Raw genomic sequence first — 26,412 nt, 5'->3', positions numbered from 1 at the left:
AGAGAGAGAGAGAGAGAGAGAGAGAGACTGAGACTCACCCACTCACCCTCAGTTTGGAGCACTGGAGAGCTGCTCGCATTACAGCCTGGTGGAGGGGTGCTGAAGTTCAAAGACATGCAGCCGGGCTGGAGTGCAAGTGCCAGCTCAGCCCACTGCTAGGGAACGGGGGGGGGGGGGGGGGGGGGGGGGGGGGGGGGAGAGAAGACCCAAGCCTCACCACAGATCGGTTCCAAATAGGCCAGAGCTGGATCCAGCCCAAGAGCTGTAGGTTCCCTACCCGTTTTAGTTTATGTTCACTTGAAAAGGAAGGAAATTGGGTGAGCACACATTGCTAGTTGATCTTGCTTAAAATGATTAATTTAAAATGACTCAAGCGTGAGACTGGAAGGGTAGTAACAACAACTGTTTCTAGGATTATGTTTAGCCTTCCCCACAACCTTGCCCATCACCCAAAAATGTAGTTTCAAATTAGCAACAACAATATTGCAAATGTCTTTTTAAATATCTATCAAAAGTTACATACCTGGCAGTATCCCACTGTTTTATTATGGTGCCCATATGCTACTAATACATTGTAGAGTGTCTGCTGTAAACAGGGATCAGCAGTTTTGCGGAATTGTACATTATCTGGAAATGTTCTGTTCATGTCTAGAAAAAAAATGAAAGGACCAAATTTAAGCCCTGTTGCCATGTTCCCCAATATTACCACTGTAAGATGTACAACTGAAATCTGACCATGGACTCACAGAAAAGGAGATGAAGTTAGTAAAGCACAACCTGAAACCTTTATATCAGCTCACTGACTTATAGTTAAGAGAGATCCATTCCTAGAAAGAGTTCTCTCTGCCGGCTTACAGTGGGTGGCTTACAGTCTCAAGCCGGACTCAAGGCAGAGACTGATCTACTGGCAAAACCAGGAAATGGTTATATTTCATCTCTTCAGCAATTTAAACGATGTACAAAAGTTATCTAGTGCAGTAGTAAGATATTAGCTGAGGTGCTAGAAAGACATTCTAACAATAGATCAGTTTTGTTTTCAAATAATCAGAATTGTCTTTTGCTGCATTTATCTATCTGGATTAGCACTAAACAGTTCAGTTCCAAAAGATTCAGATCTCATAACTGATCATGTGTGTTTGATTCTAACCTAAAATAAAAAAAAAATACACATTGTCACACCCTGGAAAAAAATCTGCTTCTTAACTCACGCATGGTCATACAGGAGATGCCAACCACTGTACTTCAAGATTAGTTTTACCTAAGATATGTGATTAAACCATTTCAAAACTGTCATTCCTTAAAAGGGGACTGTCAGGTTAAATTTGGTCCAAAATTTAATTCTGTGAAAATATGCTCATACTGAAGGAAATAGAATTAAAATTTTAAAAAGCATGGAAATATTTTTAACAGAAAAACTTAACCTATCTGCTGCAGTGTTTGCGATACACATAAAATAGTGAAAGTGCCTAGAAGTGGGCTAGTTTAGAGAGAAAAGCAAGACCTTAACAAGCTACATGAATAGTGAAAAATAAATTTAACTTTTAAACTTTTCAGGGGTATTTAAACATCTAAGGAAAGTTATATAAATTAAATTAATATATAATTACACATGGGTGTATGTACACGTAATTGCACATACCTGTCATCAACTTGTTACATGACCTTTATTGCTCTCTGGAGCACAGAGCACACTCATACATACAAATTTTTACAGTAACATTGCCCCTTTAATCAATTTAATTAGCACCTACTCAGCTTTAAGGACCTCTAACGTACATTTGCAAAAAAGGCATAATATTTTCTGAAAAATCAGGGCACTTTAAGAGGTTTCAAGTTCACTCAAAAAAAGAGGCCACTATGCAAAAATAGGTCAATATACTGGCAGTAGGCTTTAATTTAAAAGGACAACAGAGCAACTTCACTTTGATGCTGTTTAATACCCAAGGCCACACTAAATTATTTAAATATAACCAAAATGTATGAGTCAAATATAAGCAACAAAATTGAAGTCTAACTTCCCATGCAGATATATGCCTAACCTCCTTACAGTCTAGGAAATATTTCCTATCTTATCTGCTTTTCCTGCTTAAAGAAAACAATTTGTTATGAAAAAGACTTCTATGATAAAAGCTTAAACTGGGAACAGCCATGAGAAGAAAACCCCTAAAAAACCATGGCTTGTGCTACAAAATTCACAGCCAAGATAAACTGATTGCTCTAATCACCACTTTTCCATTTAAAGTCAGTCAGTTATGGAGTGGTAGGACAGGGAAACATTTATAAATCACTTCCCGTGTACATTTTTTTAAAAGGAAAACCAACAGTCATTAACAGGTGTCTGTGACAATCTGGTAGTCACAGGCTACAGAAAACTTGCTTTGTCTCTGTTGGTAGAAATAACAGGATGATATCTACGTAAGCAGAAAATTAAAAAAACCTTCTACAAAAATAAAGTTACAATAAAATGTGTACACACTACATTCTACATTAATGACTACTAATTTAGGATCAGGTTAATATCCAAAGAACCAAGGTAAAGATTCTGGCTTGCTGACTTATGAGCACTCTTCCTCTGTCTATGCTAAGAAGGGTGACCACATTTCTCAATACCTATTCTCTTAGGGTATGTCTACACAAAGTTAATTCGAAATAACAGCCGTTATTTCAAATTAACTTTTCTAGAGTCTACACAGCCAAACTGGTATTTCGAAATTAATTTGAAATAGCAGCATGCTTATTTCGAATTTGGTAAACCTCATTCCACAAGGAATAATGCCAAATTCGAAATAGCTAAATCAAAATAAGCACTGTGTAGACGCTTATTTCAAAATAGGGGGCCTCCAGCCCCTTCCAGGGTGCCCTGGTGGCCACTCTGGGCACACAGGAAAACTCTTCTGCTTCCTGCCCCAGCCCCGGAGCCCTTAAAGGGGTAGACTCTGACCACAGTGCCTGTGCCAGCTGCAAGCCTGCCATTACAGAGCCAGCAGTCCATGCACCTGGCACAGCATGAGCCAGCAGCCCAGTGGCACCCAGCCCTCCACCGCTCCCCAGGAGCAGGCTAGCAGCTCCCAGGAGCCTGCCAGGGGCCGCAAAAGGCGGGCGCCTTCCTGGTCTAGTGCGGAGATTGTGGACCTCACTGAGGTTTGGGGGGAGGCCTCCAATGTTCACGATCTCCGCACTAGACACAGGAACACGGCCGTCTACAGGCAGATGGCTGACAGCCTGGTCACCAAAGGCCACATGCACACCCAGGAGCAGATGTGCCTGAAAATAAAAGAGCTGCGACAGGCCTATGCCAGGGCCTCAGGGGGAAGCTCCCAATCAGGGGCTGACCCAGACCCCTGCCCGTATTACGATGCCCTAGACCGCATCCTGGGGGGGGGGGGGTCAGACGGTCCGGGCCCCCCAGGTGGTCATCGACCCTGGGGCAGAGGGCCCTGCCCATGACACCCGGGAGGAGGACGGCGGCGGCCAGGAGCCGCAGGAGCCTGGAGCGAGCGTACCCCGCACCAAGCCATCCCAGCAAGCCTGTTGCCAGTGTCATCTGAGGCCAGGGAAGCCTCGACATGTGAGTGCCAGCACTGTCCCCTTATGCAGGGCGGGGGAGACCAGGGACCGCGCCCGTGGGCCTTGCTGACTACGGAGCACGCAGCAACCTGTGCATGTGCCGTGCCACCCTGGGCATGTGGCCCCAGCTGGCTGTCACACAGGGGCCCTGGCCTATTACCCACATGCATGTATGTATGTATGAAGGCACATGACATGCTCCTAACCCTGGGGAGGGACACTGCACGATGCTCTCCCTCCACAAGCCCCCTCTACGCAGAGGCAGGGCACATCTCCCCTTTCCCCCTGCACACGCACACACTATATACAGCAGAGGGGCCAGCTCACACTCCGGAGATAACAGGACATGATGGTGCTGACACCTGCTGTCCTCGCCTTGCATAGGGGGGCTGGGCTTCACCCACTGTGTCCATAGGGAGAACTGACCACTTCTCGTGTTTGTCCACAGCTGCAGCAGCTGCGAATGCAGGGCGTACCACCCCGCCCAGGACATCCGCCCGCATCCGGGCCCTTAGCAGGCTGACCCAGAACCTGAAGTACCACCAGCGGCAGCACCTGGAGCTCCTGCAAAGGCAGGTCCGCTGCCAGGAGCACTGGGTGCAAGAAGACCTGCAGCTGCGGTGGGAGAGCTTGCGGGAGCTGCTTGACCAGGGGCGTGCCATCCGCGACCACCTGTAGACCCTGGTGCAGAGATTACTGCCTGCTGTTGCTCCAGCCCCTTTGACCGCCCAAGCTATCACTCCTCCTCCCACTCCTGCTCCTGCTCCCCTCCTGCTTCTTCCTTCCCCTCCACCCCACCTTCGAAATAATACCCTTAGTTGGCACATCTCTTGTGAAAATACTTAGTGTGAAAGCTTTTCCACCACACAGATAATCCATATTTTACTAAATCACAATTCCATAGAAGAAATCACATTTTTCTAATCAAGTGCAATATAAAATCTTGCTGCTAACGATACAAAAAATGAATTTGTTGTTCTATTTAAATGTTGATCATTTACTGGGGCATTAAGCAATCAAGTTAAGAAATCTATAGGATGCTGGAGTTTAATAAGGAGTAATGGGCTTAAAGTGCAGCAGAGGAGGTTTAGATTGGACATTAGGAAAAAATTCCTAACTGTCAGGGTGGTCTAATCTTGGAATAAATTGCCAAGGGAGGTGGTGGAATCTCCCTCTCTGGAGATATTTAAGAACAGGTTAGATAGACATCTGTCAGGGATGGTGTAGACGGAGGTTGGTCCTGCCTTGAGGGCGGGGGGCTGGACTCGATGACCTCTCGAGGTCCCTTCCAGTCTTATTATTCTATGATTCTATGAATAAATGAATTATGATTAGATGACAAAAGTACTCTTTGGAAGTTGTTAGAGCTGACATTTCAGATATGGTATTTCCCCTTTAGTTATGTAAAAAAAAAAATTTTTCAGAAGCTGATCCAAACAAATGTATTTCTTGTACAACTCGAAGAAGGGCCCTTCCCCAAGGTTAAAGTGTCAACTCAAATTTATTTTTCATTGCTATAGCAGATTTTACAACAGAGGTAGGGGAAATTTGCCTGATTTTATGTAGGATTTTAACACATCACATTATATTTAGCAACAACTATATTAGTAGTTCTCAAACTGTAGGTGGGGATCCCAAAGTGAGTTGTAATCCCCTTTGAGTGGGGTTTGCCAGGGCTGGCTTAGACTTGCTGGGGCTCAGGGCAAACACTCAAGCCCCACTACCCAGGGCTGAAGACAAAGTCTGAGGGCTTCAGCTCTCGGAAGTGGGGTTATTATAGCTCTTGCCTGGGTCTGAAGCCCTTGAGCTTCAGCTTTAGCACCCTCACCCAGGCATGCAGGCTCCTGGGGTCATGTAATTTTTATTGGCAGAAGGAGGTCACAATGCAGTGAACTTTGAGAACCCCTGAACAACCTCCTCCTGATGGCTAAGGCCTTTTAGAGTATTATAGAATATTATACGATGGTTTAAAAAGGAACCAAGGTTGAATAGCTAAAGTATCAGTGAGAGTACAGAATGTACCTGCCTTTTCTTGACAGGTTTATACCAATAATAAAGACTGTAAGTTTTCCAGAAGGATGTATAAAAACTTCATATCCAAGACAGAATTAAAAAAAAAAAAATCAGCTAATTTAGTTTTTTCCTGCATTCACATGGGAAGGCAACATTTAACCCTTTTAAAAAAGACCTACAATTTGAAAATAAGAACTGGAATACATTTGACAAGGCAGTAAAGATAAAGAACCCAGTATGAAAATAGACAGTTAAGCCCCGATCCTGCAATGAGCTCCACAGAGTCAGATGCTGCCCAAAGGGCTGAGGGTCAAAAAGCTGAGGGGGAGGGGCGTATGTTGGGAAGAGGCTAGGAGCCCTCTGTAATCTGTTTCTAGTAAATGTTCTAAGGCACATTTTTAAAAATTAAATACTTATGCTTTAATAATATAAGATGGTAAATCAATGCGGATATCAAATGTAGGATGCAAATCAGCTAATTCCTTCCTCGATTTACTTCTTTGCTGAAATCCTGATGAGAAAATTTCTCTGTTGTTCTCTCATCATTATAGCATTTTGACACCTCACTCAGATATAAGCATTTCTTCCTCCACTGCAGTACTACCAATCACATGCATTCAAAAATCATTAGTTCAGCCCTTAAAATCAGGAGCTTTTAAATATAAGTTTGAGGTTCTTTGTTTCCTAAATTTTGTTATTTTAATAACTGAAATGGCATTTAGCTGAAGCCAAATATGAATCTGCAAAATTGACAGGAATACAAAGTTTCATTAAATTTAAAGTTGTGTATAATCTTAATTCTTCTCTATTTTCTCCTGCGTTATCACATATGGCCTTGTAATTATTTCCTTTCTAGACACTTTTTCCTATGGTCTTTGGCTTATTCTCTTCTCTCCTTTTTACATCTCCACGGGGATAAGAGACCACATAGCATGGCTACCACTGGCCTGGATCAGTTGACTTGGGCTTGGGCTATGGCCCTAAATATTGTTGTACAGGCGGTCAGACTCAGCCTGGCAAAGCACTCGATCCTGTTTTTTCAGTTCCTCATTCTCTTATTCACTATTAATTTTAAATCCCAAGATCTCCAGTTCTCCCTGTCGGTCTTTTCCTCCCTCTAGTGGGTCTTCCAAATCCTTATTTCTTCCTATAACTCACTTGTATTCCCTTTCCCCTCATTCCAGCACAGCACTGTGTTTCACAGACTGACTTAGCCAGTCACCTGCTGTCCTGGTGAGATCCTGGTTTTATTGCCTAGTATTGCAGAGAGTTTGTGCTCACTGCCTTTGTTCTCTAGGCCAGTGGTTTTCACACTATGGATTGTGAGCCAGTACTGAGTCATGGAATGCCAAGCACTAGGTCTCATTTCTGCAGGGTGATCAGGTGACCAGTGGGGGTGTTAAGGCAAAGTACCTGCCTGTCCTGGAACCACAAACTGGGCTGTGCACTGGAGATGGCTGACAACAGGCCTGACTCCTAAGTGGTGGTGGGGGGAGCACACAGGGCTCCTGCGCACTACCCCTACCCCGAACACTAGCTCTGCACTCCCATTGCCTGGAAATGTGCTGCTTTCTGCTTCTGGGTCATATTTTGTAGCACCAGGAGAGGCAGGAAGCCGGCCTTAGCACCCCTGCTCATCAGGAGCCACTCAAGGTTAGCCCCTGCTGCCATAGCCCTGATGCCCCCAAAGTCAGAGCCCCCTGCTTCACCCCAAAGCTCTCATCTGCCCCATCCCAGAGCCCACACTCCAGTCAAATTATGTTGGCTTGTAGGCATCAGCAATTTTTTTTCAACTGGGTCACGAGGGGAAAAAAAAGTTTGAAAAATCACTGTTCTAGGCCACGAGTGAAGCAGACTTTCGACAATCATTTTAGTTGCTCCCTCTTCACAACCCTAAACTGCAGCTCACATTTCAGCATAGGTATACAGAAGCCTGATGATTTCTAGTCAGGACATTCTTCCTGCAGGAGTCTGGAGATGCACCTTCCAAAATGCCTTACTCAGGTATGTAATTCCAAACTCCCACAAAATGCAGCTACTATTCAGTTTTTAAAAAAAAAAATCAATAGTTGGGGAGGGGGGGAGGCTATTTGGCTAAGAACACAGTTAAGTCAGGTACCCATTTCTAAGATAAAATTTGGTACAACCCCAACTTAAATCACCCAATACTTTCAAGAGTCATGAAAAAGAATTCCTAATGTATCAGTCATCCTAACAAAACAACTCTACAGCTGTGATGACACTGTGGATGGCAGTGCACAGCAATCACAAAACTGTGTCTATTTGTGTCAGCTTCTTCATAAAAATGTCATCATTACAGTTGGATCATTCTGCACATTAAGGCTATGTCTAAACTACATTCCTTTTTCGAAAGAGGAATGTAAATGAGCCCAATCGAAAATTCAAATGAAGCGCGGATTTACAAATCTCGCACTTCATTTGCATATCATGTGAGTGCTTTTTCGAAAAAGAGTTTTTCGAAAAAGAAACCGTCGTCTAGACAAGGTTCTTTATAAAAAAAAAAAAAAAAAAAACACAGAACCTTTTTCGAAAGAACCCATACACCTCATTTTTTCAAAAAAGCACTCTCATGTGATTATGCAAATGAAGTGTGAGATTTGTAAATCTGCACTTCATTTGAATTTTTGATTGGGCTCATTTACATTCCTCTTTCGAAAAAGGAATGTAGTTTAGACGTGCCCTAAGTAACCACAATCTACTTAATTACACTCACTGCCACCCATTCATTTTAAATTTAGGAGCACTGTTGAGTCTGAAGAGTGCTACTATTACAGAGTTTGTGGCTATTCTAGTTTGCACATTAATCATCATTTAATCACTACTCAACATTTACAGAAACACAGCTGTATTGCGACACATACATAATTTAATCTGTCACTCTTGCTTTATAACACAGTTACTGACTGTATGTATAAACATTAAAACATAACCTGTCTTGATTGCTTCCACCAGCATGTCATTTTTCTCTCCCTCAAGTAGTTTATTATAGTATCCAGCGTTTTGTTCCATGTTGGCCTGGGCTCCACTTACAATCATCCAGATCAGTGCACGATGCTCATTGGGAATGCCTTTCCTGATATATCTCTTCACTGCAATGCAACAAAACAAAACATTATTTTTCTTCTGGAAATAAATAGGAAGTTGAGAGGTTCTAGGAGAACTCTTGACAAGCATTCATTGATCATCCTGCTCCCTCCTTCCTCCTCCATGCAAGAGGCCAAAAGTGAAGTCAAACATTTAGAATTACTTATTGAGCAGATTTCAGTGACCAAAATACACTGTACCCAGTGTCAAAGTACAGTACAAAGTACAAACGTACACACCCAAAACTTCAATCTCTACTCCCACAAAACACACAATTAAGCAGGTGGTTTCTAGTGACTCCACAGATTCCTCAGAGCCGTCCTTTTCTACAAGCTTAATGTATTCATACTACAAGAGGAGTAAATTACTAGGAGTTGAACACTATCCCATACATTAGGATTTTAATTTTTACCACTCCTCTTTTATTGTGATGTCCTCTTGCATACAGATTTGAAAATAAAATGGATTTTCCTATTGATTTATTTTTTCCGTTTGCAAATATTGATTTTTCTTCTTTCCCTGCACTTCTAACAGAGCTTGACATTGTGTGTTTTTTTGTTTACTTGATTACATATTAGCATCACTGAAGATGTTAGCATGACACTAGGATTAGGATCTGGCAATTGACTAGTAGTGGTGCAAAACTCTGCAGTAGAAACACTAGATACCCCCCAGTGCACTTTTTGGTCATTCAGAGCTACTGGCTACTGTCTGAATGACCCTGCTGGAGTGTCAGAAGGATTGAGAGAAAAACAATTGATTTTTTTCACATACTAGCTGGAGAGGTTTTTTGCTTTTTAATCCAGATCAATTCCCCCACCCCACCTTCTGCTATCAGATACTTACCACATTAATGGATAGGGTAGGTTTAAACTACATGCCCATGCCAGTATCCTTTTAATATATCTTCACTGTGTTAACACACACACATAAGCATAAGCAATATAGATACAAGCTTGAAGGAAAATTCATTACTTTAGCTGTTCCTGTGTTAATTACCCCCTAGGAAAGGCATGTGAATACCCACAAACACCTACTGCTTGAAAGTGGTATTCGTAAAATACTGACTATATCATTTAAAAAAAAACACTGAATTGTGAAGCTCAGGAAACACTGCCAATACATAGATTGTACTACCTGGTTTCTAATGATTACCCCTGCCTAAGCCAAGTGGTATGTATATGTATATTCATGCCCTAAAAGTGTACTCACTTGTTAGGTTGAGGATTATTTGGTTTTATCATAATGAATATGATGCCTTTTTCTTTAAAGGATTATTCCAAAAATGTACTTCCCCTTGTAACTGGACCCCTCCTGGCATAACTATTTACTCTGAAAGCATTGCCAGCATCAGACATGAATCTAAGTCAAATGTAAGAAGCAGGAACAAGCCTTTGACTTTGGTTTCCAGTACAAGGGAACAGCAGCCCTGCAGCTTAACATACACTCATTACTCCGCAGTGTCATTGTCCTCGTGACAAGAGATGTCCTTGGGCTTTCAATAAGAAAGCAAAGATATTAAGCAAAGTCATATGGGAATAAAGGATACACTGTTGACCACATCCCCCAAAATCAGTTATAAAGAGGCCAAATCTCCTGTAAACACCAAAACCTTTTTATAGCATTGACTCCCTCCCTCATTATAATGCCTAACAATGGATTTTAAAACAACAAACTGCCCACTATCATCTGAGAGAAAGCTAGCCTACAGAAGTGACACAGGAGCTCCAAAAAGGAAAATTAGTTATAATTTTCCAAAATATAGTTCAGTTTTCTACAGCAGGTTGGCTGGATTGCTAGCCAGTTGGCCAGCCACTCTTTCCTCAAAATAAGAAAAACAAGAACATTTCACTGCATGATTTCTCTTTCCTCACCCAACTCAGGCCACGTCTCCTCTTGTGGGAAGATCAACACTGCAGCAATCAATCTTCCCACATTCGATTTAGCACCTGTAGTAAAGACCCACTAAATGGAATACTGACAGCACCCCTGTCAGCAATGGTATCCCACTCCTTCCGAGGACTAAGGTAAGTCAATGGGAGCATTTCTCCCGTTGAACTCCTGCTGTGAGGACAGCGCCGAAGGTCAGCTTAAGGTATGTCGTCTCCAGCTACGTTTTTTATGTAGCTTGAATTGCCTACCTTAAGCTGACCTTTTGGGCCTGGCCTCTGACTACCTACTAACCCAAAGTTCTGTTCCCACAAATTATTCCAGATGAGCAGGCTCCCACAAACTTTCACGTTTAGTGACACACATGGTGTCACTTGTGTGAATAGCAGTACATATATCCGTTTTAAAGTGAGCCTATCCATGGTATAATAAAGGAAAAATCCTTTAATCAAACTATGTTGTCTGTATAACACACTAGTGAAAGGAAGCTGCCAATCCAGTCTGTTTTTTTAAAAATGAGTGTAAAGTAGTTCCAGTACCGCACTTGCCTCTGGATTCCCATGCCAGTTTTTGTGGCTTTACATTTATGAATATATTTTCCCCTCAGTAACAGGATAAAGGGTCCACACAAAAGCCAAGGAAACAGAGTAAGTACTGCCCAATGCCCAAAGTAAGTGCAATGAAAAAAAAAAATACAGTATTTCTCCAGCATTGGGCAGTACTTATAACAACAACCTATAAGAGAACTAGGTCAGAAATGCACTTTTTAAGTTGACAGCATTCCCTTCATGGTATAATTTTCACATTCACTCAGAAAACTCCTATTTCCTTGGTCTATAGACAGACGTGTTTTTGTATAGCGTGACAAATTATGTCCCTCTATGGTGTGATATTAAGCAAAGTCATGTGGGAATGAAGTAATTAAAAACAAAAAAAAGACTTGTTTCATCCAAAAATATTATCTAAGTTCCAATATGAAGTATTTCATATTTGGAGCACATTTCTGCATGTAAAAAAAAAATTAAATTTAAGTGTTGAGGAATTAGCACATACATTAGAGAGAAATATACCCTAAAACACAGCTACGGTCAGGAGATCAAGATATGGAATTTTAAGTTTTTCTTATTTTATTATCAAAATATCACACACAAAAAAAGTGGATTGTGTGTACATTTGGCAGTCAAGTGATAGGCAAGCCAGAGATGGGAAACAGTTTATATATTCTTTGTGTCATCTTTATTTCTCTCTCGCCACATAAACTCTCACCACTCCCCATGATTTATACTCAAAATAAATATGTTCCTGTTGTTTGATTTTCCAGTACCTTCTCTAAGTACTATGATTTATTTGGTTTGTTACCCTGCAAAGAAGACTGAAGGGTTTAAAGCTGTATTTAGGTCAGTGTTTCTCAAAGTGGTCCACGGACCCACTCTAAGAAAGCTGCTAACTAGCCACTTCCGTTTGTTTATTTACCGGGTCCCATTGGCTGCAGTTTGCTGTTTGCAGTCAAGGGGAGCCATGAGAAACAGTAGCCCCGTCCTGTCAATGGAGCTTCATGGCTGTGGAGCTGGTAAATAAACAAACAGAAGGAGCCAGTTAGCAGCTCTCTTGGAGTGGGTCCACAGACCACTTTGAGAAACAATGATTTAGGTCAGGGGCGGGGAACCAAAGGCCCAGGGGCCAGACGTAATCCCCGGCTTGCCTGGATCCAGCTCTTGCGGCTCGGGACTCCCTGCCTCGCACTGGGGTCTGAGCAAACAAAATCTTCCTGCCTGGGCCCCCCTTCCCTCGAGAGACAGACACACAGACACAGAGACACAGACAAAGACAAAGAGAGAGAGTCAGTCTCTCTCTCTGTTTTGTTTTGTTTTGTGCTTCTCACTTGTTCACTTGTGTGTGGCCCTTGACCGATTTTTCTGTGAGACAGTGGTCCCTGAGCCAAAAAAAGATTCCCCACCTTAAAGTTACAAACTAACATGGCTATCCCTTTGAGGCTTTTTAGGTATATAGAGACAGTGAAAGTGAAATTAACAAAGGTTAAACAGGAACAAAATAAAAAATGGCAGAAATGAAGACAACTGAAGGAATTTCTTCATGCAAAGTAAAAAGAAAAAAACTTTCAGAACTGACAACCAAACACAGGAATTGAAGCAGCAATTGTTTTGACAATCAGACAAGCACTTAGGTCACATACACATAAAGGACACAAACAACAGAACACTTGGTGTCTTTTCAAGTTGTAATGAAACTATCACTTTATATAATTTCCTCATTTAGTTCTTGAAAAATAATGGGTACAACAGCACAACTAAGTGGAACAATAAACAACAGCCCATGCCTTTTATAGAGGACATTTTAAAAGTTACTCTACCTCACTTGAAAATTATTAGAAGAAAAATTGAAACTGTGTCCAAACACCTCACATCTGATCATACTATATCTAGTCTGGACAACAAGCTACAAAGAGGAAATATAACACTGATGGGTGGAACCAAACCTGAGACACTCTGGAGCTTAGTGCATCAGCCTCTACTGCTTGAGCTGAAAGCTAGCTGGCTCTCAGCAAAGGCAGCAGAGCAGTGGTCACCAACCAGTAGCTTGGGCTCTACTGGTAGATTTGGAGTCTGACAGGTGATCTTCACTAGTTTGGCCAAGAGGCTATCAAGTGCCAGCACTTCAGCTCCCTCTCCCCCCATGGTTGCTCATCTACTGCCCTTTGCCTTGGAGCTGCCCCTCCCCTTGCAAGCCTCCTGCTTTCTGTTCAGGGTAGGGGAGGAAGAAGAAGGGTGCTGATGTCAAGGTGCCCCCTCCCACTTTATCCTTTCTCCACAGAGAAGAGAGGGGGCACAACAGGACTTTGGATGGAGTTTGCTGGCTGCTTTAGGGAGTGGGCCAGGGCCAGGGCCAGGGCCGGGGTGAGCCTGCCTTAGCCCCACTACATCACCGACCAGGAGCCACCTGGGGTATGCAGTGCCCAGCTGGAGCCCACATCCCAAACTCCTATGTTAGTCGTGAACCCCCTCCTGCATTCCAAGCCCCTTCCTGGCCCTGAGCACCCCTGTATCCAGAGCCTGCACCTAGAACCCCTCCTACATCCCAACTGCCTGCCCCAAGCTCAGCTCAGAGCCCCACACACACTCCAGATCCCTTAATCCAAGACCAGAGCCCACACCCCAACCCTCTGCCCCAGCCTGATGAAAGTGAGTGAGGATGGGCAAGAGAGGCAGAATGGCGTGAGCAGGGGTGGGGCCTTGGGAGAAGAGGCACAAAGGAGATGGGGCAAGAGTATTTATATTTGAGGTAGATCTTGGATTGCACTTAAATTCAAAAAGTGATCTCGTGCTCAAAAAAGGTTGGAGAACACTGCAGTAGAGAAATCTCATTCTCTCTCTCTCTCTCCAAGTGGTCTAAGTGCCACTACATGGGATAGCACACCACACTAAGAAGGCATGTGGGTTACATAATAATTGTTTCTGTATGTCTACCAAACTGCAGAACCTTTTCCAGCCCACAGCAGCTCAGTGGCATTTATATCAGAAGGCTGATGAAGTACTTATTGGAAAATTTCTGCCACCAGATGTTTCCAGCAGCAAGTAGATTATTTCAATTTCCTACACGGGCACATTGTAGGTGGGAATTAAAGTAACTTTCCATGGTCGTGTAAGACTCTAGTATTGCACCTCCGGTGCTTGTTGATCACAGGACTTGAGACAATATAAATCACAGCAGCTGAAGAGATTACAGCAGAAATCAGAGCACATGGCAGAGAAATGGGGGCAGGGAGGAATTTGTCAAGTAATGGAGTGTGAATGAAAGAGAAAAAAGAAGAGCACGAAGTGAAACAAGGTGTGAAGCAAGAAGTGAAAGAGGAAAAGCAAGAAGACAGCAAGACTGAAATAGTTAGGACAAGGTGAGGAGCAAGGTAAAGGGAGGGATAGCAAATAATGGATGAAGAAAGCAAATGGAATGATGACCAACATTCATGACCCATCTTTCTGGAGCTCTGATCAAGGATAACAGGATATACAGCATAACTGTTGTTAAAACACCCTAATTAGTTGTCTTTTAAGCAGAACAGAACTTTGCATGTATACATCATGTCAGACACAAGGCATCTACATGCAACAAATCAGCACACAGATATGCTGTATTTCCAAATTAGGGAATTAGCACCACAAAGTCATCCTTTCTTCCTGTTAGTATGATAGTAATTATGAGCACTTCTGAGGACATATGGGTGTAAACTGCTAAGATGATATACATTCAATGGTCCTTTGAGATCCAATAGATCTACACTATGCATTCTGAAAGAAAGGGTTTCAAATCTTCCCTGGGGAAGTAGAAAATGAGGGTGTGGATTGTGAAAGTTCTCAGAGGGTCTGTACAGAAGAGCTGCAAGTTAAACATTCCTCAGTCTGTTTGATATTATGATCAGTTTGTGCTTGGAATAGACATTATTAGTAATCAGCAATTCTGACTCCTAAAGCATCAGAGCAATGAAGCCAAAAGATGGGAGGGATGAAGGAATCAGAGATTTAATAGACTAACTTGCTACTGTTGCAATGGGATAAGTGACCCTACAGGATAAGAACATCCTCACAAACTGGCAACTACCCACATCTTTGTGTCCAGTAGGGGAATATACCTGACATGATAGGTCCTAGTATCAACACCTTGGGGCAAGTATTTATATTAATATTTTTACAGATTAAAAGTAATCTGCCACTTTCCTCTTCTAGAATTTTTAACGTTAGTAATTTGAGTGTTGCTCCAAACAGAGTATGGAAGATCTGTTATTAACTCCAAATGTATACTGTCTCAGCTCTATTGTACTCCTTTTTATTGGTCACATTTTTTCTAAAGGTGTATAAGAAAGTGCACTGTAAGCAATTCTGATTATCTTTAGTAAAAAGTTCATAACAGAAAATTTGACACAATAGACATCCAGGATCTTAAATCTCTGCTGTCATCATATTTCATGTCTTTCATCCACAAATCAGATGTAATTGAATTCTTGATATCAAAAACAGTGGCAGAGATTTTACAAAGCATGATGTAATGCGCCTTAGAAAAAGCAAACACTGTAGGAAGAGCTATCATTCCTGTAGCTGCATTGCAATAACGTCCCAAAATGCGAAAGCACACCTCTAAGGATTCAGGTACCATCCAAAGTCTTGTTTTACATAGGGACACTCAGGAAAATTATTCCAAATTAGTATTTGAAGTGGTTTAGTTGATTAGCAGATTAAGGCTGCTTTAATGTTTCTGCTGGGCACCATTATAAGAATTCCAAACAGAATCTCCAGAGGACAAAATGGACACATTAAGTGCAAAGGGAAAATTAAGAAGTTTACAAAGAAATTTCTCTGATTCTTTTACCTCCATTTAATTACATTTCCCAGCCCCCTCCAATTTCACATCATAGGCTTTCCTACATGGGTTATCCTGAGAGGTTTTCCTGCTTCTTGAACCGGCAATTAAGAGTTCTATCAACATCTTTTCAAATATTTGCACCTAAGCTCCTGTGTTAATTTTACTTTCTCTGTTTTTAACATTTTAATTGTGTCTTATCACATAGGTAGTGCTTTTTAACCATAAAACAACCCATGTTTCATAAGTGGGGAAAAGTGAAGAACACAAAGCTAAAGCAATTTGCAAAACGTCAGAGAACAAGTCATGGCTCAGCAAACTTTAGAGAAGAAACTCAGAACTCTTTATCTTAACATGTTCTGTTGCACCATACAACTATCCTTTAATGAGGTCACTTGAATACACAAACATGTAAAATATTATAAGCAATAGTAAGTTATTAAGCTGCATATAAAATAAGATTGCTCCCTTGTGAACTTTAAATCAAATTGATTACTCCTAGAACAGCAGCAAAGTTGTTTATGTATTATTACTGATTTCAGTCCTATTACTTAGAGCAGAAAAGACATTTAGTTTTGTGTTCTAAAGAATAAGTCAATTTAAATTTAAGTTGCATTCCCAATGTGGATCCATCTTCAGACCCAACAAAAAAACCACAAATATTTAACTCACCTTTTACACTTTTCTGTACACCATTATTCCGCTTAAGAAGCTTTGACCATTTTATTGCTCTTCTAGTGAGTACCACCATATATCTGGAAAAGAATTCTTCATATGACATATAATCAAAGTCTTCTGGCCTTTCAAATCCATATGGATCAACCCTACAATATAAAATAAGTTGTTGTATACCAATAAAATTTTTCCATACATATATTTTAAAATATGTAAGTATGATTTTGTAAATGAAATGGTGGTGGTATTTCTGAGAAGTAGTTATGGAAAAAAGCAAAATATTTCCCTGCCTTGTCCCCGCAAATAGACACTTCCGCATCTTTTAGAACAATGAACTGGAATGTATATAAATTATGGTCAATGCCAGAGTTCCCTGCTTTTGGCAATAGAGAGATTTAGAGCTGAAGATCTATTCTATAGATAGTTGGCTTAACCTCTGACTAATTGAAAAGAGGTTTTTCAGAAAACAGGAAAAAAAGGCTATAACAAATGCAAAGAATATACATTGCAAAGGTAAGAGTCTGTGATTCAAAGTTGAAAAAATATTTCCATTTATTCTGTGCTAATAAAAACAGATCTTAAAATTTTCTATTTTTGTAACCTTTGGTAATACCCTATTTAAAGAAAAACATTATTTCAAAAGTGACTATATAAAAATGGCCTGTCTGCCCCTTCATCAGATCTATTCCATGCAAGTGCGTTGTGTACTTATTTTATTTACAGTTAGGGATTTTTGCCTTTACAATGTTTTATGCCCATTAGCACCGAAGAACCAATGTGGCTACCAAAGAGTGAGTTGGATATAATTCTAACTATCTGAAATAGTGATAGACCCCACCGATGCAAAATGTTTTATGTGGGAGGACTGGTACATTTGTCCCATGAATGTCCATGAGTCTTTTCCACCTATGCAGAGTAGTGATGTTAAAATCCGTTTATTTAGGTAAATATGTAACTGCTGAAAATTTTCAACAGTTTCATGGTTACACACGGTGGGGAGACGGCTTCCCAGGAAGCAAGATTTTAAGTGGGGGGGAGAGGGAGAGCAGGCGTCTCTGCAGGAGCCGGTACACGCAGGGAGCCGACTTAAAAGCTGTGCATACTGGCTCCTACCTGCCCCCGTGCAGCTGCCTATGATACAGAGGCAACAGGGTGAGACAGGGGGGCCTGGTGTAACCATGAAGGTTAACCAATGAGCCCAGGCTCACTGGTTAACTGTCTACACATTTACACTTTGACATCCGTAATGCAGAGCAGCTCGCAGGATGTTAAGGCCTAAATTCCAACTGTAAGGGCAAATTCAGTTACACAAGTGCAAATTCCAACAATGGAATTCCACAGGTGTAACCATGGGAAGAATTTGATCCACTGAATCTTTTAGTGGTGGTGATGCATGAGTCAGAAGCAGCACTACTGGATGTTCAGGCCCACTGAGTTTACAGGGCTGGCAGAAATAAGTCACCTTTCACACTCATACACACAGCATTAAAACAATGCCAGGAAACACTTCAACTCACACATGTCAAGTTTAGGATTCTGATGGTGAAGGTGGAGAACACATTTCATAATTCAGTATGATTGTTAGGAAGCAGAAAAGAGACCAGCTGAAAAAATTACTCTGATATTCTCCTCAACAGTTAGGTAATCCAATATCTACACGCAGTGTGGCTTATCCAAAGTCCTGGGTAGTCTCCTGATTTTATAAAAGAGTATTGTTCGTTTTTAATAGAAGCTTGTATGTATGTCAAAGCCATTAATCTATTATTTTAAGAGATTCTTCGTTCCAGTGCATCACTCATGGGGTTTTTTGGAAATGGAAAGAATGACACTGACAAACCTTCCTTCTACATTTCTATTACAAACCTTCCTTCGTGTCTCTTCAATCCTCATGTACAAAGCAAACGTGATTATTGGGAAACCATCAGCATTTGTTGTTAGCCCGTAACTTCCCTTCAGAATGTGTTCAGCCTTACCAACTCCCCTCAGAATGGCATCCTTCCAAATGCTGATTTACAGCAGTTAATTTCATATTTCCAAATGTATTATCTCTAACCTTTCTAGCAACAGTTATGATCTATTAATACTATTATATAAAAGTGTTTTATTCTCCATAAAGAGATATATCTTGTAAGATAGATATTTACCCTTTATTCATTTCTTCCAAACATTCTTCCATAGGATTTGTTTTGTCCCATAAGAAACTGGAAGAAAAGATACCCCTTTGCCCAGAAAAAGTCTCTCTTTACAAGGCCTGCAGGTTGGGTGTCACGGATCCTGGGTTATTTCCTTCTTCCAACTGAGGAAATAGTCTACATATAAAAAATAGCAACCTATTTAAAAATATTTCAAATTGCTGCACCTCCTTTAAATTTTAGGGGCATTCAAGATTTTCTACGGAGAGAAAATCTCAACAGAACGCATGAGAAAGAGGCTTTTGAGTGTTCATTCTCAGTTTTGGTTTGGTCTGTTTGGGACGCTTGAGCCATTTAACCCAGGGAGCTGCAGTACTGTATAGCGCACAATATACGTTTATAGCCCTTCCTGAGTGAGAACACGGGCTCAGCCAAGCCAGTGAAAATGTTTTTGCCGAGTATTAAGGGAAATCTCCCCGGGGCTGTGGCAATGGGAACCGGGGCAATGTTGATCAGTAAGTAAAATTGCCATTTCTTTGGAAAACACCCACCACAGCCGCTCTTCGGCACAGAACCGGCCAGCGTCCTCAGCTCGAACCGGGACGTACCCTGCTCTGCCCGCGCCTACCCCCAACCCAGCGGGCAGAGCAGGGTAGCGCCAGGGAGTGAGAATTAACAAGGAAACGAGACCCCCCCCCCCCCCCCCCGCTCCCGCCAGCCATGCGTACCTGGCAATGCCGGCCCCCGCCTCCCGCGCGCCTCCTCCGCCCTGATCCATGGCCCGGCGGCGCTCGGGGCTTCTCCCGCCGCAGCGACTGTCCCGCGCCGCGCTGGCCCGGCGGCCCTGGCACTAGCGGCGCGTGCGGAGCGGAGCCTCCCTCAGCGCGAGCAGCGGCCGCGCCGCCTCCTCGGGACCGGCCCCATCCTGCGCAGAAGGCTCCGAAGTTCAGTCCCGGGGCGCCGAGAGCCCGCGCGTGGCTCCCCTGCCAGAGGCTCCGCGCAGTGGCCAGGCGGCACCGTCCCTCCTGCCCGCCTGGGCTGCTGCTGCTGCTGCTGCTGCTGCTGCTCCCCGGGGCAGCCCGGGTCTCCGGTGACTCCGCCTCACCTGCTCCCGCTCCCTCCCCGCCAGCGGCGGCGGCTGCTGCTTTTTCCCTCTTACTCCTGAGCCTCTGAGAGAAAGAGGCGGGGTCCGGACTCCGCCCCGCTGACTCCTGTGCAGCCGGCCAGGAGCACAGCGGGCGCAGCAGCCTCTTCCCGCCACCCCGCCCGCACTCGGGGCCCAGCCTCCCTTGGCAGGGTCGAGCTCACACCCTGGGCAAGAGGGATCCTGGGGCCACTTCAGTGGCCTAGAAAGGTGTTATAAGGCAGAGGGAGACATTATTCACCTTAACCTCTAAGGACATGAGGAGAAGCAATGAGCCTACATTGCAGCCAAAGGACTTAGGTTGGGTGTTTGGGGGGAAAAAAGTCCTGTCAGAGGTTAAGCACTGGAATAAATTGCCTAGGGAGATTGTGGAATCTTCATTATTGGACATTTTTAAGAGCAGATGAGACAAACACCTGTCAGGGAGGATCTAGATAGTGCGTGATGTTGTCATGAGTAAGGGGCCTGCACTAGATGACCTCTGAAGGTCTCTTCTAGACCTGTGATTCCATGATGGGGATTAGAGCTGAGCCCAAGTGACAAGGGATTGTCCGGCAAAGGGAGGGAATTCTGTAGTAGGCCTTACGCCACTAGAGAGAAAAACAAAACTCTCACCACTAAGCACCTGATCACTTTATGCCATTTCCCTAAGGACTTTATGTTAAACACTCTCATTTTTGACCCCTGGTTTCCCCTTACTTCAGACCCACTACTGCTGCTCCAGCCTATCAGTGGCCAATTTCCAACATATAGGATTGGGCCCTTCAGGAGATGCTTGAGTTCAGGATCACATCTAAGGGGCTTATGTATTTTTCCCTGGTCACAGACAGAGATGAACTCTACCTAACCACCTTTTATTGATGCTAAAAGCAGAAACTCCTAAGCTGTCAGGGCAGTTTTAGGCCCTGTGTTGCAATGGCCAACCCACACAGCAATTTGCAGGATTGGGATCATTATGTATAGAGGTGTCAAAGACAGACTGGAAGTGTATCCTGTATCTCAGAAATACCAGTTGCATTTTACAAAGCAGCCAAAATAGGTCTCTGATTTTTCAGGTTTTTTTAATTTAAAAAAATATCTCTATATTTTTTTTATTCTGTTTAAAACATATTCTGCAATTTTTGAAATTTTATTTGGGTTTATTAGTTACAAATTCTACTCCTCCCTTTGAACTTTCTCCTTTTTTAGAAATAATTTTGATAATATTTCAGATATATTTTGAATGTTAAAAACTATTGATACATCCTCTAAAATTGTTTTAAAAGATATTTCTTCTTTAAGAGACGTATAATTGAAATACACAAAAAGGGAGAGATTTCTAATGCTGTCTTAAATTCCATTCTAATGGAAGGAATTTGCCTCCAAACCCAGTGAGATTTGGCAGCTGTAATAGTTTTGAAAGTTGTTAGGTTTTAGTGTGCTCTGCTTTTGCAGCTTGTGTTTTATTTTTCCTCTGAAGAGCTTATTGCATTAAAGTCAATGATTTATTATTGTTAGCTTATGTTTTACTTAGTTTTACCATTAGGTAACATACAAAAGGCCAGATTGACAATTACAACATGGAATAATAACAGCATCCAGTAAATTTTCTGTTTCCCCCCCTCATTGAAAATCTGCAGCATACTGTTTCTTTAAAAAGGTGCTCCTCTTACTTTTGTAACTTTGAGCAAACCAAAAACATACCCACTGCAATAGCTAGTTACCTGAAACATACATCTTAAGAAACTGCACAAGAGAATGGTAGCAGTGAAATTACATTCCTGCCTGAGCATTTTTAATCATATCCTGACTTTGGAAAATTACAATTACTGCCAGAGAAACATCATCTAGTGGAATCAGCAAGCCAATGGTTGCTGAAGAGACTGGCTGATAGGATTTCACAAAGGAGATAAACAGTTGATCCTTCCCAGCATGACCCTCAAGGAGGCTGCCTTCTATATGTGATCAAAGACAACGTATTATACAGAATATGGATGTGGTTCAGTAGCAAGGGCATAAAAAGAAAGGGTGGGCGGAGATGGTGTTATTCCTCCTAACTGCTTGCATGAAAGTTTGCTGCTAGTCATTGACTTTGTGAACTCTGAAAACCTAGGAAATAGCAAGGTTGTGCATAGGCATGTGTGCAACTTTACTCATTTCGGAGTTGTCCCATTCAAGTTAATTGAGTAACTGAGATTTGTGACTTTGAAATAATTTAGGGACAAAGGGTAAAATGTTCAAAAGTGCCTAAATCCCATTTTCAGTTGTCAAAGAGTATGTCTACAGTACAGCTGCCTCCCAACCTAGATAGCCAGACACATGCTAACTCTACTTGAAATAATAATAGAGAGGTAGTCGTGTTAGTCTGATCTTGCTAGAACAAAAGGAAAAACTATGTAGCACTTTAAAGATTAACAAGATGGTTTAATAGGTGATGAGCTTTCGTGGGTCAGAGCATGCTAAAAATAGCAGTGTGGACTTTTCAGTACAGGCAAGCCACCTGAAGTCAATCCAAAGGGGTCAGACAGCCTTGTACTCTGAAGGCGCCTGGCTAATGACGTCCCCTGTGCTGCAATGTTCAAACTGCTATTTTTAGCTCACTAGCTTGGGCAGTATTAGCATGTCTGTGTACCTGTGCTCAGAGGCATGTTTCCAGCTGCAGTGTAGACACACTGTTAGGCACTTAGCAGCATAAAGATTGAAATTCCTAAATAACAGATGCTTCAAAGGTATTTAACCACCTTCAGACATACATAGGCACCAAGTGGAATTTTCAATCATCAGTTTTACTTTCTCATTTGTGTACACAGGTAGAATGTTGTCATCATTTTGTTCACAGTAAGGAAGTGTTAAAATCCAAACTTGTTTCTCTTGAAGTAAAAACAAAAATGTTTCTATTATGTTATACACCCTCCTGCATACTGTTTATTGAAGAGAAAGAATATTTCTCTGGCATTTATAGGTAAGCAAGCAGGATCTGAAGGAATACTTCCCTTACAGCTAGCTAGAAGGGGGGAGAGACCATAGGTGTGTCTATGTAAATACAGTTTGCTCTTGCTATGCTTAGATTTGTAAGTCAGCAGACGGAGTGGTGTTTTGTTCATTGTAATCAACTTACTTGATGACCCAACACTAGCTATGTTTGTATTAAATCCAGGGTTAGCTGAAAAATGGTTTCCAATGTTTGTAATTTTTGTGGAAATACAGAAAAACAGGATTGTGCTCAATCTGTTCAAATGAAAGAGCTCACAGTTAGCAAAAAGAACATTGCTAAGCAGGGACTCAGCTTTCTGTGATCTATGAGAATAAGAGGAGGTGAAGAAAAGTGTTGGAAGGTTTTGTGTTTGGACTAATGCGATCTAGTCTCTCTTCAAAGAACAGAGCTCAAAAGGCATAATTATGAGCTTTTTTCTTATGTTAATTATTTTGGAGCTGTGTTTTTTCTACCCTGCTTGCTAAGAGTTGAAATCACTGGGAGCTGAAATCTTTTGAGATGTGATGAGCAGAAGTCATAACCAAGAGGTGGACAGTAATGAGCAGGCGGGAGTGAATAAGATGCCTCTTTATCTCCTCCCCCAGGATGGGAGGTGAACTCTGCAGGTTCACCTCTGAACTTCGGGTCTGCAATGATCAAAGGCAGCAACAGTGAGTAGGGTACAGAGAAGAGCTGGGCATGTGAAAAGGATATTTAGATTGCTGGACTAGAGGAAAAGGGACACTACCCAACCTACTTGGGTGGGACTGTTACTCATGGTTTATGTTTATGAACTCTGTGGTGTTTTCCCAAATTAATACCAAGTTACTTCCCTCTGTTTTATTAAAAGTTTATTTTCTACACTCAGACTCCGTGCTTGTGAATGCGGAAGTAGTGCCTCCCAGAGGCACCCATGGGTGGTATATGAATTTCCCAGGTTACTGTATGGGGGCTTGAGTCAGTTCAGTGTAGGATTATTGGAAAGTAACCCTTAGATATTTAACCTGGCCCTGGAAAAAGCATTACAGGTATTTTTATGGAACTTGTCATAAACTATCTAAGCCCATCTCGCACATAAAAAAAACCAAAAACCCTATCCTCACAACCCTGTCCTTGAAGTGGGGAAGCATTGTTTTCCTCATTTTACAGATGGGGAAATTGAGGAACAAATACCATCGCGCCAATTATGTGAACTATTCAGATGTTAATTTTAAGCACATGTGTTTTCAAGATTAGAATCACAGGCAGAAGGGACTTTGAGCAGTCCTCTAGCCACCTGTGATGAGGCAGGACCACGTAAATTTAGACCATCCCTGAAATATATCTAAGTCTTTTCTCGAAACTAAACATGCCCAGTTTTTCTAACCCTTACTGATAGTTTAAACCTTTTATCATTGTAGTTGCTTTTCCATTTCAAAGGAGGTTATATTGGGCAGGATGGGCTAAGGCTCTAATGTGGCATTGAATAGCCTCTCTCTGAGGTGCTTTGCTGAAACACATAGGCTCTAACTGATCACCAAATGTGGAATCAGGAAGGAATCTTGCCCCAGGTCAGATTGGTTTTCACCTTTCTCTGTGGTGTGTGGGTGCAGGTCACTTGCTAGGATTATCTGGGTATATCTAACTTAATAATTTTTCTGCCATTGAGGGGCCTTGCGTACATCTTGGTCCCTCCTATTCTCTGTCTGTGATACATAATAGTTTAGTCTCCTGTAGGTTGTAATACTTTAGTATTATTTCAGCTGCTGAGTTTAGTTCTACCATTATTTTTGTGCAAGACAGCAAGCAAGAAAGAGGCATTATTTGTCTATGCAGTTATGAGATCATTCAAATGAACATGTTCTGTGACTGCTGTATGCAAGCAATCTCTGCATTTGGCATCTGGGTGGAAGAAGGGAGGGACAAAAAGGCCATCCAACCTGCTGGGTATTTTTCAATTCCATCTCAAACACATGGGACAGCAGGTATAAAAGGCAAGGAAAATGCCAGTCTTGGAGCCCAAGTCTTCACCTCTTCATATCCCTGTTTTGATCCTTCCTGCAGGCCCCCACAGTAGGCTGTTGCAGCCTGATAAATCTTCCTCCAGAGGGCATCTAATAAACAGTGAAAGTCTGCCACAGCTAGCAGCACAACACTGAAAATGTTAAAAATCCATAAAAGTGGTAATGGAGCATTTAACCGGCATTTACTAAATCCCAGGTATATACTGTCAGTTTCTGAATTTACTGGTAAAAACAATTGTGCATTACTGTAACACAGATCTGGCCCCCAGGGCTCAGGGGTCTTTCTCCTTAGTCGGAGGCCACGTCAGTAAGGTTTTTTTTGTTTTGTTTTGTTTTGCTTCTTTCTTGTGTGTGGCCCTCAAATCCCCAAATCATTTTTCTGTGGGTCACTGGCCCCTGACCCAAAAAAGGTTCCCTATCCCTGCTGTAACGTTGACTCAGAACATGTTAGTCTACAGGACTGTAATTTAAAATGTGCTTTATAAATATTTCATTAGTTTTGTTTCTGAAGATTATAACATCACATGTCTAAAAAATCCTTTCATAGATTTAGATGCATAATCTGAGTATTCAGCTTTAGCCTCAAATGCTTGGATCTTCATACATATAGTTTTTTAAATAAATCCTTCAAAAGACAAACCTTATCTAAATTACACATTTTAATTTTAATTACTATAGTACAAAAACTTGCCCCAATTCTTCCTGTCTATTCATCCATGTTGAAGAGAGCCCTTAAAGGGGCAACATCCCTTTTCTTCCAGATAGCTGGACAAACAAATGTCCCTTTCTTTACTTCTATTTGATAACTAGGTTTAAGAGCGCCTCCAGAAAAATCAATACCTTAGAAAGATATAAAATCCTTTATTATGCCTAAAATCTTTGGAAACGTATTTTTAAAAGTTGGTGAAATGTCATTAACACGTCTATTGTTAAGGAGATTACACAAAGTAAATTAGCATTCCCTTTTTCTAAAAGCAATGAACATTGTTATGAACACACTAAAGCTTTGTGACTGATTAATTTAAAAAGTCTTTGTTTCAGTGAGTTAAATATGTAGTAATCTGGAATGATTACTTTATGAAGGCTTAATTAAGACTATATTTAAAATATAAAATCATTTTAGGAATCCTGAATATGGGGATTTTAGAGCCCCATTATGCCACTCCAAGTTAAAGTTATTGGGCATCCGTTTTTTGACTAGAACACCTAATCTAAAAGGACCCTGATGGCTCCAGTGAACGCTGCTGACCAGGCTGGTAAAAGTCTGGTCTGCAGCGCAGCAAGGCTCCAGCAGGCTCCCTGCCTGCACTGGCTCCATGCAGCTCCCTGAAGCCGCTGGCAAAATTGGTTTCTAGGCACAGGGGCAGCCACAGTCCTCCACACACTGCCCTTTGCCCCAAGCGCTGATTCCACAGCTCCCATTGACTGGGAACCATGGCCACTGGTAGCTGCAATGGCAGCGCCTGCAGATGGGGTCCGCGGGCAGAGCCACTGATCAGAAACGAGAGGGACATGCTGGCTATGCTTCCCAGGAGCCACTTCAGGTAAGTGCTGTCCACA

The 26,412-nt window shown here is 42.1% G+C and overlaps 1 protein-coding gene across 2 annotated transcripts in view; it reads right to left on the bottom strand.

Annotated features, from left to right (window-relative positions):
- GRTP1 (growth hormone regulated TBC protein 1) overlaps positions 1–19,944 on the bottom strand; it is a 53,223-nt gene extending 33,279 nt beyond the window's left edge. Inside the window, exons 1-5 of one of the 2 annotated variants that reach the window (XM_075918546.2) lie at positions 19,481–19,939; positions 18,765–18,929; positions 16,618–16,769; positions 8,532–8,690; positions 524–648 (exon numbers count right to left, since the gene is read on the bottom strand). In XM_075918546.2, the coding sequence (XP_075774661.1) occupies positions 524–648; positions 8,532–8,690; positions 16,618–16,769; positions 18,765–18,796 (468 nt within the window). In that variant the 5' untranslated portion in view covers positions 18,797–18,929; positions 19,481–19,939. Of the gene's footprint in view, positions 1–523; positions 649–8,531; positions 8,691–16,617; positions 16,770–18,764; positions 18,930–19,480 lie in introns of both variants that reach the window. The other variant, XM_075918544.2, reaches the window with a different exon arrangement.
- Between the last annotated feature and the right edge of the window lie 6,468 nt (positions 19,945–26,412).

This window comes from Pelodiscus sinensis, chromosome 1 (assembly GCF_052426305.1).
Source record: "Pelodiscus sinensis isolate ZL-2025 chromosome 1, ASM5242630v1, whole genome shotgun sequence".
Taxonomy (NCBI): Eukaryota; Metazoa; Chordata; order Testudines; family Trionychidae; genus Pelodiscus; species Pelodiscus sinensis.
The sequence above is the reverse complement of the archived record's forward strand: the minus strand, read 5'-3'. Positions and strand labels throughout refer to the sequence as shown.